The 16425-nt window shown below is 46.2% G+C and overlaps 2 protein-coding genes across 2 annotated transcripts in view; both read left to right on the top strand.

The window, feature by feature from the left end:
* SYN3 (synapsin III) overlaps window positions 1–16425 on the top strand; it is a 410811-nt gene that overhangs the window by 376495 nt on the left and 17891 nt on the right. The window contains exon 7 of the mRNA XM_082636954.1: window positions 12364–12506. Within this exon, the coding sequence (XP_082493080.1) occupies window positions 12364–12506 (143 nt within the window). The remainder of the gene's footprint in view (window positions 1–12363; window positions 12507–16425) is intronic.
* On the top strand, window positions 2400–3041 carry LOC309812451 (CDC42 small effector protein 2-like; the record flags this gene model as incomplete). Its single annotated transcript, XM_082636245.1, has 1 exon — window positions 2400–3041. One exon carries the CDS (start codon window positions 2400–2402, stop codon window positions 2628–2630), a length of 231 nt encoding a protein of 76 aa, XP_082492371.1. The 3' UTR covers window positions 2631–3041.

Here is a 16425-nt window from a genome sequence, read left to right as displayed (position 1 = left end):
ATATCCCGCCCCCATGGGTTTCTCAGACCTACGTTTCACAGGAGGAACAGACAGGCTGTTCGCCAGGGATGTTGCACCAGAGGCTTGTGTTATTCACTGCTGGGGGGAGGGTGCCAAAAGTAGTAACATTAGGCCTACCGTTCCCAAACCCTGCACCCAACACCCTAGGGCAGCAGAGTATATTTTAATTTTCAAGGGAAACACAGCAGTTCTGGGCAACGGTCAGACACCATGCAAATTACTAGTCGAGGTGGTTCACAGTTTCAACATTAGATCACAACATGTTCCTTTCGATGACATCACTTTGCAAAACTGGGTTTTGGGCGGTAGTTGTGCTAAAAGGCAAGTGCTCTGTGAAAATGAGTGTGGAACAGGAAATGCGGGTGAAGCGCCCTCTCTAATTCTAAGGGCTCGGGAATTTGTGCAGTGCCCAGCAAGCACACACATCTCATTTGTAAGTAATTGTAGTTATTTAAGAATGAAATAAAAATATTATGTGCATTGTTTATTTCAGTTACTAAGTTGTTAGAACATAAATATTTATTAAGCTATTTAGCTCTAACTACTTAACAAATGAAGCTGCTTAGTACTTCTTTTGGCCTTGGAATGCCGTGAAATCATTCCTGAGATGGGCATCGTAAATCCAGAAAGTTTCAGAATTTCTGCATTGGCTTCTTTGAAACTCACATTTACCTCTTTTAAGCTTTTGATGGGAGCTCAGGAAAGATTCTGAGCTAAACTCTGTAAGCATGGCCTGATGTTAATGATGTAAGCACAGAACCTACACTTAGTCCTGCCTTGAGAGTCTAGGTGGGGCAAGACTGGAAAACATTTACTGGAGGGAAAACTGAGAGTTAGCTCTTCCCCCTCACTCCATCTAATTAGCTTCTTAACGAGCATAGACCACTTTGTAATGAGCTGGAAGCAGCATTCCTGTTATAAAAACAGAAAAACAAGCATCCATTTGTGTGCCAGAGTTACGGTTTTATTATCTCGAACTAGGAGTGGCCTGAATATCCAGCTGGCTCAACCAGCTAATTATTGCCAGAAAGAGACCACAGAGCAAGTGTTCTGAAGCTACAGTTATTATTTTTGGTAGATCCCCTAGTAGCTTTTAGCTTATTCGCAAATAACCAGGTTCAGTAAATTGCCTCAAATAGTTATCTTTGAAAAAAACAAGCTTGTCCCAGCCATCACACCAGATGGAGCATGCTCCAAAGTGGGCCTTCTATGGGAACTTGAGGGAGATGGATGTGGCTGGAGTGAGCCGCCGGTCACACTTGCCCGAAATGTTTTCTAGGCTATTGAAATAGGGCGATGGACTTCAATTGCTCAAGTCTATCAAGTTGAATTCCAAACCTTCTTCTAGGAAGGATCTTGACCCCATTCCCAGTGTTCACCTTTAAGAGGAAGTGGGATTGCCCTACCTGAAGCATGAATCCCTATTAGCCCTCAGCTTCCACAAAAAGATGTCAAGGCTCAGTTTTCTGCTAATGCTTGTGAGTGGGTCTCTTTTCCACCAGGAACATCAGCCCAAGGGCCACTGCACCTCCTTTTCCCTTTGCCTAGATTCTCTTTACCCAGCTATTCCCATGACTGGCCCCTTCATTTATTCTTTCAGCAAATATTTATTGAGCATCTGCTGTGTGCCAAACACTATGCTGGGTGTTAAGGGTATAAAAAGGAACGATAATAATAGTTAACATTTATTGAATGCCTGTAATGAACAAAGAGTTCTTCTAAACTATTTACATGTATCTCATTTAATGCTCAACAACAATCCAAGTCATCCACATTTGATCAGGAGTAGTTTCTTTATATTAACAAGTTACCCAGCGGCGAGCGCGCCGGGGAGCGCAGCTGCGGGCGTAGGGGGACAGCAGCCGCGGAGCCGGCCCGAGAGTGGCCGCGGCCTGAGTGAGAACAGCGGAGACAAAGGCTACTACGATAGGGCCAGTTGTGAGTGTGCAGATTTCTGAGTAAAACCTTGAACCCAAATGAGAAGAAACCTTCAAGGAACAACTTATACTGACAGTGAGTCTACAGTCATCTGTATGCATGTTATGGAATGTTCTCAACCCAGAGATAGCTCTATTGACTAGGAGTGAGTGACTACCTGTTAAGGTCCTGAGTCAAGACAGCAATTTTTATACCTTTCCTGGTGGTTCAGAAACGAGTCTCTGTAGAATCAGAAGCAAAGAAAGGAAACAATCTGACCTTTTCTTTGTTAGATTGACTATATAAGATACTTGACTTCCAGGAACAAAAACACAGAGAAGTAATAAAGTTATTATTTTGGCATCTTTGGACATCTATCATATTGAGAAGCCTGCTTTGTGAAGTTTCCTGAGTTGAGATTTGGAAACTTCATTGGTGCTCATTTATAACGGACTGTAAGCATGAGTGAATTCTGGTTGTGTTTCGACTGCTGTATTGCAGAACAGTCTCAACCTAAAAGGTGCCGGCGGATTGACCGAAGTATGATTGGAGATCCCGCAAACTTTGTGCACACGGCTCACCTGGGGTCAGGAGACCTGTTCAGTGGGATGAATTCCGTTAGCTCCATTCAGAACCAGATGCAGTCCCAGGGAGGCTACGGGGGTGGCATGGCTGCCAATGTGCAGATGTAGCTCGTGGACACGAAGGCAGGATAGCTCCGGACCCCTACTCCATGTGATGGCGTCTTGTTCACCCTGTTGTGATTACTCCAGTGACACGTTACTGTTCTGCTCTGAAGAAACTATTGTCAGAAGAATCCTGCATTTCCTTCAACTGGCATGCATGCCTTTGGACTCATGGACAGAGTTCTTTGGATTGTGGCTTAGTGATTGATTTTTATGAATATGGATCTGATTTTAGCATGATCTTTTTTGTGAATGCTAGCACTGTTTTGCATTTTTTCCCGCATTTTTAACAACTTCTCTTTCCACCTCCAGCTCCTCTGCCTTATGATTTTATTGGTAAGCAAAGAACTGCTATTTTAATTTGTCACCATTTATGTATATTTTGGAAGGTATGAGACCCATAAGCACAATGATCATTTCTATTCATTTGAAACTTCAGCAGAGTAGTATCTGCATGCTTTATGAAGTTGCTTGTATGGGAGCCCATGGGATGCCAGAAATGAACATTTTCTTGCTGCCACAGGCTAATGATACTGCTGCTATGAGAGAAAGGTTAGCTGTGGCACCGAGTCACATCAGTTTCACAAAAAAAAAGGCAATTTGTAGCTTATTTTAGAAGTATGACTTTTATTTAGAGTTATAATAAAAGAAAAGCTTGCATTCAAAAAAAAAAGTTACCCACATTTTGCTGATAAGGAAAGTGAGACACAGAGAAGCTACGTAAATTCCCCAAGGTCATGCAGCTAATAAGCGATGGAGCTGGGATTTGAGCTTGCCTTCTTCAACACTCTGTTATATTGTCTCCTAGCAAGACACAGGAGGCTCTGGTTTTATTTGGCTTACATTTTAGTGGAGGAGAGGGATAATAGCACATTAGCAAATAAGTAATTTCAGATATAGTCAAAGATGGTGAGAAAAAATAGTGATAACTCAGTACAGACTTCCCAGGAAGGAGTAGCTACTTGATATCAGGTAGTTGGAAAAGCCTCTGAGGGGTCATCTGGGCTGAGACCGGAAGAAACCAGCCATGGGAAGGTATTCAGGAAAATGATTCCACCAGTGGGAATAGCAAGGACAAAAGCAGTAGTAGGTCAGGGACAAGTTTGGCTGAGTGCAAACGAGAGATGACCAGGAACCAGATCATAGAAGCTTTTCAACCTGGGCTGCACGCATTTGCCTGGGAAGCTTCCAAAAATACTGATGACTTGGCCCACACCCAGAGAGTCTGAGGAAATCAGTCTGAGGTTTGGCTTAGGCAAGAGGAATTTTAAAAGAGATGATTGCAGCAGTCCAAAGAGGGATGCTGTGGCCTGCACCAGGGTGGTGGCAGTGGAGGTGCCGCTCTCCTTCAGCCGCTGCTCTCTCCACACAACCCACCTGTGGCCACAGGAAGCACGTACATCCTTAGCCTGGATAAACCAAAGGCAGGATGCTTACCTGCAGATTGGCCTGGGAAGGATTCAGCACCCGACACATATCAGTCTTGCTGGGTGTGCCACTGAAGCTCCTGCCAGACGTAGCACAAGGGAGGAGTGGTAGGCTGGCATAAACTTTTCCTAAGAAATCACCGTCTCAGAATCTCTAATCTCCAGGACCCCAACCTTGTAATATCAACGTGGGTGAATCTACCAGTTCTTGGCCATAGTGGTCTCTGTCACAGATCACTTTGGGAGGTGGCATCTTTGTCTTCTTGCTGCAGCTCTAGTTGAGACAATGCATTCATCAGGGTTGTCCAAAGAAACAGAAGCAATAAGAAGTATATACATAGATAGATAGATTTATTTTAAGGAATTGGCTCACGTGACTAATTTGTCTTCTAAAGTACAATTCAGTGGCTTCCTCAAGGAGGAACCATCACCACTGTATCATTCCAAGGCATTTTCCTCACCCCATATCCTTTAGCAGTCACTCCCCATTCCCCTTTTACCTCAGCTCCTGGCAACTACGCATCTACTTTCTGTCTCTGTGGATCACCAGCTTATACTAAAGCAAATCCCAGATATCACATCATTTCCTCTGTAAATATTTCAGTATGGGGACATCCCTGGTGGTCCAGTGGTTAAGAATCCCCCTTCCAATGCAGGGGACGCGGGTTCGATCCCTGATCAGGGAACTAAGATCCCACATACTGTGGGGCAACTAAGCCCGTGCGCCACAAATACTGAGCCCACGCACTCTACAGCCTGTGCACCACAACTAGAGAGAGGCCCACACACCGCGAGGAGCCCACATGCCGCAACTAAGACCCAATGCAGCCAAGTAAATAAATAAATAAACAAATATTTTTTAAAAAATATTTCAGTTTGAATTTCTAATACATAAGGACTTCTTTTTTAACATAGCCAAATAGTATTATTACACCTAAAAGTTTGGTAATAATTCTTTAATATCTAGTAAATAGTCAGTATTCAATAGTCCTATGTTAATTGATTTTCTTTCATTGTATCCAAATAAAGCCTTCATATTTCGCACGGTTGGTATGATGGAAGTCTCTTCTGATCTGTAACAGTTCCCTTCCTTCTGTTTTGTTTTTCTTGTCATTTAGTGGTTGGAAGGGGAGAAAAAGGTCATTTTCCTGCAGAATTTCCTACCTTCTGAATTCAGCTGATTACAGCTCTGTGGTGTTCTTCCAATGTCTGCATTTCTTATGACCTGGTGGATGAATATAGAGACTTGGTCTGATTCAAGTTCTAGGTTTTGGCAAGAATATTTCGTAGATGGTAGTGAGTGTTTCTCTTGCATATCTGTAGATGTAATCATGTCTGACTATCTCTCTTTTAGGATTTAAGACTGATCTGTGAGTTCAGGTGTTGTCTGCCTGATATACGCATTAGGGAGTTCTCCATCAGTCTTTCCCAGTGGTCTTCGGCATTGAGCATTGTTGCCTAGATCTGTTGTTGCAGTAACATAATTGTTGCAGAAGGCTGACATTCTCATTCTCTTACTTATTCTGCATTTATTAGCTGGCACTCATCTAAAAAGAAGAACTTTTCCTCATCAATTTGGATGACTATACAGGAGATAGCTTTGGCACTGGATGAATAATTGCATAAATAATTGTAAAAAAAAAGCATTGATTGATGGTTCAAGGTCAGCAAAGAATCTCAACAACTATCTAATTAAAGATTAACAACTTTGGTTGAGCACCTACTAGGTGCCAGGCGCTATGCTAGGTAGGTCCTTTGACATTCATTATAATTCCATTTAAAAATCATAATAATCCTGCAAGGTAATTGTTATAATCACCTTTAATAGGTAAGGAAACTAAAGCTCAGAGAAGTAACTTAGGTAAAATCAAAGAGCTGGATTACATGTATAGGAAGAGTACACCAAAATCTTGAATGACATAGAGCTGAAAGGGAGAGTTAACAGGTCAGACGACAGAATCAATATTGGATTCCAACCAAGACTGGAAAAGGTAGACATAAAGTCCTACTCGGGGATTAAAACCACTCAAGTCCAAGCTTGGAGAGATGTGGATTCTTAGGATCTTGTGTTTAAAAATGATCTAGAGGGGCTTCCCTGGTGGCGCAGTGGTTGAGAGTCCGCCTGCCGATGCAGGGGACACGGGTTCGTGCCCCGATCCCGGAAGATCCCACATGCCGCGGAGCGGCTGGGCCCACGAGCCATGGCCGCGGAGCCTGTGTGTCCGGAGCCTGTGCTCCGCAACGGGAGAGGCCACAGCAGTGAGAGGCCCGCGTACAGCAAAAAAAAAAAAAAAAAAAAAAAAAGATCTAGAGGGGCTTCCCTGGTGGCGCAGTGGTTGAGAGTCCGCCTGCCGATGCAGGGGACATGGGTTCATGCCCCGGTCCGGGAAGATCCCACATGCCACGGAGCAGCTAGGCCCGTGAGCCGTGGCCGCTGAGCCTGCGCGTCCGGAGCCTGTGCTCCACAATGGGAGAGGTCACAACAGTGAGAGGCCCGCGTATCGCAAAAAAAATAAAAATAAAAATAATAAATAATAAAATAAAAATGATCTAGAGACATTAGCTTAGAACAAGCTCCACATGGATCTTAGAAATGCTAATATTTTATTTAGCTACGTTAGTAGGAGCAAGATAATTAATAGGCACAAAGCTCCATTTGGATAAGAATCATAAATCTTGTTCTCTATTTCATCGCCAGCCCCCAGCATAGTATCTGGAAAAATGATCAGTTAGTCTCTGAATATATAATGGGCACTCAATACATATTTGTAAATATTTACATATATTTATTCTATCATAAAACAAATTTACTGAGCGCCTATTTTTCCCTGCTGTTATAGGTGCTTGAAATATAACAGTGCTCTTGCAGAGCTTATATCCCAGCGGAATAGTAGGGAAGAAAGACAACAAACAAATAAATAGATAAGGAAGTGGTGGTGGAAATGCTATGGAGAAAAATTAAGCAGGGTAATGTGAATGAGGAGTGCTCGGTGGGAGGAGTAACCTCACACATGGTGGTCAGAAAAGGCATCTCTGAGAAGGTGAGGCTAGAGGAGAGACCTGAATGAAGTGAGGCTGTGAGCCATGCAAGCAAGGAACAGCAAGTGCAAAGGCCCTGAGGCAGGATTAGGCCAGATGTGTTCCAGATAGACTGAGGTGACGGTCTTATCCAATCTCAACTGGTAGGACCACATCTGGAGTATGTGTGCAATTTTGGACACCACATAGTTTAAGAGAGTATCAAAGGGGAGCATTTTAAGGTAGTAAAGGGTCTGGAACCAGCTCACATTGGGATGGGTTAAAGAAAAGAGTGACTTAGGCACAGCTGGGTGGCTCTCATCCAGTGGATGAAAAGCAGACACAAGGCAGAGGGCCGAGATGTACCCTGCATGATCAACCACTGGAACCATTCGTTCACTCTTGGTCTAATATACAGTAGAACAAGTTCCCTAAGATGGTATGAGCCGCCTTGCCCAGTAGTGAGCTCACTGTTATTAGAGGTGTTCAAGCAAATAGTGCACTGTCTTCCGAGCCGTAGAAGATGACTTGCCCGTCCCAGCTGGGATTTGGAGTAGGAGACCTCTGAGATGAATCCCACTGAGGAGATTCGGAATTGTCCCCTGAGTCCTCTCTCCAGTTCCTCTCCCTCTGTTTTCACTCTCTCTCCTCGCTCACCCTGTTGATGGAGCACAGGTGTGCACGCACACACTCACACACACACTCACCCACTCACTCACACCGGGGAGGTAAAGCAGTTCAAAAAGCTGGAGAGGTGGAAAGTGTGAGAAACTGAACAGGGAAACAGTGAGGGAAAGGAGGTAGGAGAGATGGGGGGTTAAGGTGAGGACGACATGGAAGGGAGGCAGGAAGAAGGAGACAGGCACTGAGAAGGGGGCAAGGAAAGCGGAGGGAGGTAGAGAAGTAGGGGGAAAGGAGAGATGGAGAAAGACGGGAGAAGTAAGAGGTGACAAAGGAGAACACAGAGGGAATGGGAAAAAGAGGAGAAAGATGATACTAAAAGTAAGAGGAAAAGGATGGGAGAAGGCAGTGGATGTGGGAGAGAGGAAGGATGGGGCCCAGGAGGAGGAGAGGGAGGGAAGGCGAGGAAGGCGAGGAAGGAGGAGAGAAGAGACGGGGGCGTAGAGGGGACAAGGAGGTAGCGTGAGGGTGTGCGACTTCAGAGTCAAGGAGCTTGTGTGGCACCCCGGCACGGGTCCCCAGAGCAGGAAATGGGTAATCTTGAATCGCAGCTCATTTCAGGCTTCCTGTTTTCAGCTTGTCTCTGTGAACAGTTGGAGGGGTTTCCAGCTAGTAACTCCCTCCCCGGGCCAGCAGCCGTTCCACCCTCCCCGTGGCTAGCCGTCCTCAATAGCTTCTCACCCCACCTCCCTTTATGGCCTGAGCACCCACCCAGAGTCCCCTCCAGCACCACCCACCAGGCCACCTGCTCCATTCTCCAGGGTCCCTGACTTCACCAGATTCTCAGGGCTCACAGTGGAAGCTGTAAACCTCTTACAAGTACTGGGCTGACGCTAACCATTGCACCACCGGCGCTACACTAGGAAGCGGCAAACCTCTGAGTGTGGAATCCAGCCTGAGCATTTACAGAAAACTTCACCTCGTAAAGCATGTTTCCCTGAAACACAGTTTCTTTGCCTTTGTCCAAGCACCCTTATTTTTCCTTCATCCGCTTGCCTCCTCCCAAGTTACAAGCAGATCTTTATCCAGGCTTCTTAAAATCAATCCAGCAAACACGTCTGGAGGATCTGCAACATGCCAGGCACTGGTGTTACAACGGGGACCAAGACATGTTGTCTGTCCTTAGGAAGCTCACAGTCTAATGGGGAGACAGACATGTGTGGAGCCAGTGGGAGAGCCAGGTTTTATGGGGCTCAGACATCACACAATTTAAGAATAAAATTACTAGCCCATGTATGAGAAACCTGGGTTACCTGCTCAGTCCTGAAGAGGGCAGGATGAGTTCCCCACCCCAAACAACCTGACTACTCTAGGAGAGAAGGGCTCACAGAGGGAGGTTGGGATGACCACTAATTAATTAATAATTAAACCTCTACATCTATACTTTCTCTCTTTGCTCTCTTTTGTCTATCCTGTAAATAAATGAATGCATGCATGATGCATTCAACAAATATTTACTTAAGGATGAAGTTCGGCTGCTGTAACAAAGACCTAAGGTGGCTTAAACAAGCTAGGACCTTCTCTCTCGCCTCACAGGCTCCTTCCATCCTGTTGATCATTCCTTCCTGGGGTGTTGCCCTTCAGACACAAGGTCTTCAATTTAGCCCACTGCAGCTAGCAGGACGAGGAAAGGAGGAAGGGAAAAGCATCCCCCCACACAAACTTCCCTTATAAGGCAGACCTGGAAGTTCAGGCCGCACTTCTGCTCACATCTCATTGACCAAAACGTGATCGCACAACCATGATCACATGACTACACACAGGTGCCAGGGAGATGGGGAAGTGTAATATTTATTCTGGATGGTCATGCACCCCCAGACCAAGGTGCTTCACTGCTATAGAAGAAGAGAATGGATGTTGTGGACAACCAGAAATCTCTGAAACAGCCTGCAGCATTTGTTGTTCTGACTAGGAAACCAGAAGTAGCTCTGTTCCTTTCCAGATCCACCCAGTGACAAAAGTGAATTAGACGAGCTGTCCCTGCAAGCTCTCACCCCCATTCTTTCATTTCGTTAACTCTCTCTTTACCGGATCCCAAATGTTGGCTGAGAATGAAACATTATGACCACCCAAGGGGCAGTTGAAGGAAGAGGAAGCAATATAGACTTTGAAGAAGTTGCCAGGAAAAAAAGGGAAGAAAATAGTGGCACAAAAACCAGATTTCGAAAAGTTCAGTGGCTTCAGATACCATAGAGTGCCAAAGCAGGATAGGGGGCAAAGGGAGCTCTATTGTATTTGCCAATGAGGAGGTCGAAGGTGACCTTTGCCAAATCAGTTTCGGTGGAGTGGTGGGGAATGACATCCAGAGAGCGCTGGTTTAGGAGTGAGTGGGAAATGAGGATGTAGAGACAGAGAGAGCAGTGGTAACTGAGGTACTGAAAAGCAGGAACAGTTTGAGATCAGTGGATCCATGATCATGTTAATCCAAAGGATAAAGAATCAATAAAGGGCAAGAGATGAAAAATACAGGGCAGGAATATAGTTTGGCTGCTTTAACAAAGACCGAAATAACCGTAGCTTAAACGAGATTAAGGTTTACTTTGCTCTCATGTAGGAGTCTGAGCATACACAATCAAGGGCTGACTGGGGACTCCATGGTGTTGGAAATCCACGTTCCTTCCACCTTATTAGTCAGCCATCTTCAACATGCAGCTTCCATCTTGTGGTCCAAGAAGGCTGCTCCAGCTCCCACCATCATGTAAACATCCCAGTCAGGTAGAAGAAGGGAGAAGGAAAGGGTTAGGGTTCCCTTCATCTTAAAGGCACCACCCAGAGGCTGCTCGCATCACATCTACTCACAGTTTCACTGGCCAGACTTAGAGACTTGACCACATCTACCTGTAAGGAGACTGGAACAAAATAATCTTTAGCTGAGAGACCAGATGCCCAGGTAAAACTTAAGGGTCCTATTACTGAGGGAGGAGGGAACAGCAGGCAGTCAGAGCCTTAGAGGACCTAGAACAAAGGGTAGTTTCGGCCTCCGGTGGGAGGAGGCACCCTGCCACTGAGGCTGGGTTGCTCAAAGAGCCAAGAAGAGAGAAGGTTTGCCAAGCCTCCCTCCCCATCGCTGTGTACGATCTGTTGGGTGGGGCCGCAGGCATGCACTTGTAGATACCCTGAGATTGTTCAAAGAACAGCTGTGCTTTTGGAGTCCTGAGTTTCATTTCCAACTCTTTGCTTAACTGCTGTATGGCCTTGGACAAGGAGAAAAATCTCCGTTTCCACATGTTAAGTGGCCATAATAATGGCCACCCTGCCTGCCTCACAATCCTGTTTTGGGTCCCAAAGGAGAGCTTTGAAGATGCCATGTAAGTTGTGAAGTTGGGGCAGATGAGAGTGGGCATCATCATGGAGGGAGGGAGCGGTCAGGGCACTGCTGAGCCTGAAGGGTGGGCAGGAAAGGACTAGAAGAGGCTGTAAGGACAGGACCACCTCCCACACAGGCTGCTCAGCACTCACCCAGCCCCTCAGTGGATCTGGCCTCTGCCCACTGCTGGCCCAGCTTCAGAACCCCTCCGCTGCTGTCCAAGTGAGGATGACAGGGGAGAGAGCACCCACCCAGCTGTCCACAGGTGCTGGGAGTCAGCCTCTGTTATGTCTTGAGATTGCTGTCACAAAGCCTTGGCCTCATGCCCTGCACTTGGCCTTGGAAGCTCTCCTAAGACCTCTTCTTGACCCCAGGACACCACCGCATGTTCCTGGCCTCAGCCCAGTAAACAGTGTGAGCAAGTTTCTCCCCCAGGCCTTTGGACTAGCAGAGCTAGCCATGTCCAGTGCGTGCACACTCCTCCCCACACACATGCACACATGGACTGCACACACAAAAACACGGCACACCCCACACAACACACATGCAAACACCACCCATATACATCACAAAATATACATTCCACCCACATACCCCACACACCCCACACGCACATCCTCCACACACTTCACACACACAACCCACATGCACACACCCTGCCCATGCACACCACATGCACATACACACATACATACTCTCTTCTTTCTAACTGGTCTCTCTCTATCCCACATCACACCCCTCCATCCAACCCTCTACACAGTTGCTTGAGTGATTTTCCTAAAACACAAATTAAGCTACTTTCTTGTTTAAACTCTTCTCCGTCAAGTGGCTTTGCAGAGTCTTCAGGCTAGCATCCTAGCCCCTACAAAAGCTGTTGAGGCCCTCCATGGTCTATTCCCTGAAGACCCTCTTCAGGCATCCCCCCACCCTCCTTCCCCCTTGGCCAGTCCAAACTACTGGCCCATCCCCCCTCCCTACAGGCTCCTCCTGCCTCTGCCTTGTCCATCCCCCATCCTCTCCAGAGAACGCACCTGCTCCATAGTCCATGTGAGAATTGCGTTCATTCTTCCAAACCCTGTTCAGAGCCCACCCCTTCTATAAAGATTCCCTTGACTCCCCAAGTGGAATGCTGCCTTTCTCTTCCACAGGAAGTGGTGGGGTGACTTGTTTTCTAGGTCTGCCTCCCCTGCCAGGCAGGCGACCTTCTCAAGGTTACTATATACGGCATAGCCCTGGGTCCCAGCACTGGGTAGGTGCCCAGTGAACGCTGGGTGGGTGGTACTCAACCCCTCATCCTCCCACACAGATCAAAGTAGAAAACCAGCATGACTACCAGGACATCACCAGCATGGTGGCTATGGCCAAAACCTATGCCACCACCGAGGCCTTCATCGACTCCAAGTACGACATCCGCATCCAGAAAATTGGATCCAACTACAAAGCTTACATGTGAGTCCCTGGGCAGGGGCTGGGGAGCTGGGAGGAAGGGTAGGAGCAGAGTGTGAGAAGAACGGAGATTAAAAATACATGTCATGCCCTGTCTTCTCTGCCCCAGAGCAGAGACCCCATAGGGACATCATTATTCTCCCTTTCTGTCTCCTTTACCGCCCTTCTTTGGTTAGTACAGCGGAAGGCTGATGTTCCATTATGGCTTATCCCAGGGTGGAAATCTGTCTACCCAAATGAAGCCTGTTTCCCCCAGAGAAAGAAAGACTGTTGGCATGTTTCCAAGTATATACCTGATGTATGTCATAGGAGACATACATGGAAGAGAGACTTAGGGACAAATCAAGGAAGGCCCTGAAAGCCTTGCTGAGGGTTGTGAATTTTATTCTCTTCCCTTCTGAGCAGTGAAGTGTCATGATCTGACCTGTATTTGTAAAAAGATGGCTCTGGGGCTATGGGCTGCAAAAGAGTTTCTCTGGGACAAATAAGATCAGGAAGGAGATTACATCAGATTTCTTCAGCTGCAATTAGTAAAAAACATACCTGACTAATTTGGTGACATTTTTTTAAGGGAATTTATTAGATGGATGATCAGAACTAACTAACAAATCCCCAAATTATCAATTTCAGAAATATTAGGGTCCAGGGCAGCCCCAAGAATCTGGGTAGCCAGAAGTAATATACAGTCTTCACGGCACCCCATTAGGAAATGAATCTGCCCTAATCATTTTCAGGGCTTAACTCAAGATCATGATTCCGTGGAAACAGTGCCGATTAATCCAACTGTGGTCACATGCTTATTAGTTAGGGGAATGTAGATGAGCAGTATGAAGAGTCCCACCAAGATAGCATGCAATATGGGCAGCGTCATTATCCAGTGGAAACAGAGGTTGTGTGACTAAAAGAAAAGGGATGAATGCCAGAAAATCCAACACACATTCATCCCAGGGGTGGTTCAGGCAAAGGATGACTCACGCTGGAGCTGCAGTTACAAGGATGAGTGGGAGTTCTTGACCAGGTGGAGGGCTTGGTGTTTAGAGAGGTCTCATCTGCCCCAAGTCCTCTCTGTCTCACTTTGGAATATTGTTGTCTCCACTTGGAATGATGAGACCCCAGAGAGGCAACAGGTGCCTGCTTTCCAAGCATGTATGGCACACTGATTGCCTGGTTCCATCTTTGAGGACTACAACAGCTGACTCTGGACAGTTAGAAAGTCCTTTGCTTCTGTGTGGTGGAGCTGTGCTCCAGATCAAGGTTAGCAAACCACAGCCCACAGGCCAAATCCAGCTTCCACCTGTCTCAGTAAATAAGGTGTTATTGATCACAGCCATACATACCCACTTCTGTATTATCTAGGGTTGCTTTTGCACTACCTGGATTGCCTAGACCGGGGGTCCACAAACTTTTTCTGTAAATGACCAGATGGTAATTTTAGGCTTTGCAAGTCACACAGTCTCTGTTGCAACCACTCCACTCTGCCATTGCCTGGGAAACTGGAGAAAATGCAGTCAGTTGACCTATAAGGAAATATGCCCAGGAAAGGGATGGAGCCAAGAACTACTTCTGGCCAGTCTTGCCAATCGCTCTCTTCCACCCATGAGCCAGGCCAGACCTGTCACTGCTCTCAGATGCCCTCAGGGTGATAAGATCACCTCCCCCTGCCACCCCCAACCTCTCTGAGTTGGAGAATATTCCAGTACCTGGTCCAGTGCATTCCTGAGGCCTCCACCATCCCTCATGATATCATTTCCCCCCTCTCCTCATTGTTAGCGTTTCCACTTGACATTGACAACACCTTGTCCCAGTTTCTCTTCTTGAGGATTACCTCATTGCTGCATTCTTTATGCTGAACCTTTCTGCCCTGACAGCTCCAATTTGTCATTAGTTATGGTGCTTCCTGGACCCTGGGTTGGCCCACATCCGAGGGAGAGTGTTCATGTCACACCTCGGTGTAGGACGCCCTCTCTGCCCATGACCATTCAGCGTCCTTTCTGGCCCACTTCCTGCCCAGCACTTGGGCCTTTGTGCTTGTTGCCACTGGGTGTCATTGTTTCTAAGTCCTCTCAGCAGACAGAGCTGGGAAATAAATATGTGTATCTCAACCCGTGTATACACACATCTGTAATTACACACACACACACACACACACACACACATACATATCCATCTATAGCTAAAGCTAAACAGAGTTCATACTGATGTGTCAGACTTTCATCCAGTACCACATGATTCATTTTAGCCTTCCCAGATTGCTTATCTGTAACTTCCCACCCCAACAGGGAAAAAACCTGGCTCCCACCATCCCCCATCCATGTACTTCTTTGTTCATCCACAGTATATGTGTACAGTTGCAGAACTGTCAAGCCATAGTCCCATGAGAAACAACTTCACCAACTATGGTACAGGACTTACATACAGTTTCTTTTGTACTTAGTCATACAGTCTCCACTAATTTCCAAAGTTACTTAGGCAGCACCTTTCCACTCACCCCCACCCCTTCATCAAGGGGGTCAGCTTCATACATGTGTGATAAACATAGATTCTGTTGTCACAGTCTACATCCCATCCTACATTCTAGCAGCTGCATCACATTTGGACCAATCAACTCTTTTCCCCAAACCTGTGATGGGCTCTGCCATGAAGAGTCATGGTTAAGAGCGCAGAGTTTCTCAGATATGGTTTGGTGGCTTCTGCCACTCAGTGGGAATGATAATAATATCCATCTCATTAGGTTTGTGAGACTGAAATAAGCCAGTGCTTATAAAGCTTTTAGACCCATGTCTCAGACATAGAAAGCACTCACTAAATATCAGCTCTCACTATCGTCATCTTCTTGGAAGGAGACCAGTCTGGCTTGTGTTCCTGCTGCTTCTGGCATTAGAATGCTTTCTTTTTCTTGTCTGTGCTTACTGAAAAGTAATAGTAGCACTCAGTGTACTAAGAGGTTTATGGGAATCTTTCCTTTAATCCACACAATGCCCTATAAGCATGGTACTAAAATTATTCCCATTTACCAAGGAGAAAATAGACTCAGAGATGTTGTCCATGGTTATACAGCTAGAAAATGCTAGAACCAAGATTCAAACTCGCATCCATCTGACTCAAGTCAGTTCTTACCTTCCCTTGTTACCATGCAGATCCCACTCTATTGAATCCTACTCATCCTCCCAGGCACCTCTCAATCGCTCCCTTCTGGGGTTCATGTTAAGTGACTGGTTTCTCCTTTGCTTCCCCGGAGTGCTTCATGCCTCGTGTGTACTGCTAACCCTACCATGCCTATGTTCTGGTTTTAGGCTGGTCTACCCTTTAAGGTAGTGAGCAGCTCGAGGAAGGGGTCATCTCTGCACACTCAGATTAGTCCTGTACCCAGGACATAGGGAGGCCTGGTGATTGTTTGCCAAATTGAATTGAATTGCATTGAGCTGAACTAAACTTAATTGACATGAAGCTTATCAATGTCACTGCTACCCTTAGTCATTATGTCTCCTATTGGCCACCATCTATTCTCAGCATCTGCTGTGCTCGGATACATTTTATTTTCTCTTTTAGAAAGACATTTTATAGCAATTCCTCTCCTGGTTCACCCTTAAACCTCAATCACATGCCTTCCCTTGGTCATGAAACAAATTGCTTTACCTCTGCCACTTTGCTTAAAGCCATTCAGTCTTTGCTGAATCCAGATATGCCATTAGAGATAGTTTGTCTGGATTGCTCTTCAACATACACAGTCCCTTACCTAATAGGTAGTTGCTGGGCACCTACTACATGCCAGGGACCACTGGACACTAGAGGTACAGAGGGATGAGTCAAACATGTTCCCTGCCCTCAGGAAAGACAGCACACTAAAGTAGTCATTGCAAGTGAGGTGAGCATCACTAAACATTGGTATAGGGTGTAGTATAGGGGGTTCTTCTTGGGGAAC

This window comes from Mesoplodon mirus (assembly GCF_964341445.2).
Source record: "Mesoplodon mirus genome assembly, chromosome: 11".
NCBI lineage: Eukaryota > Metazoa > Chordata > Mammalia > Artiodactyla > Ziphiidae > Mesoplodon > Mesoplodon mirus.
The sequence above is the reverse complement of the archived record's forward strand: the minus strand, read 5'-3'. Positions and strand labels throughout refer to the sequence as shown.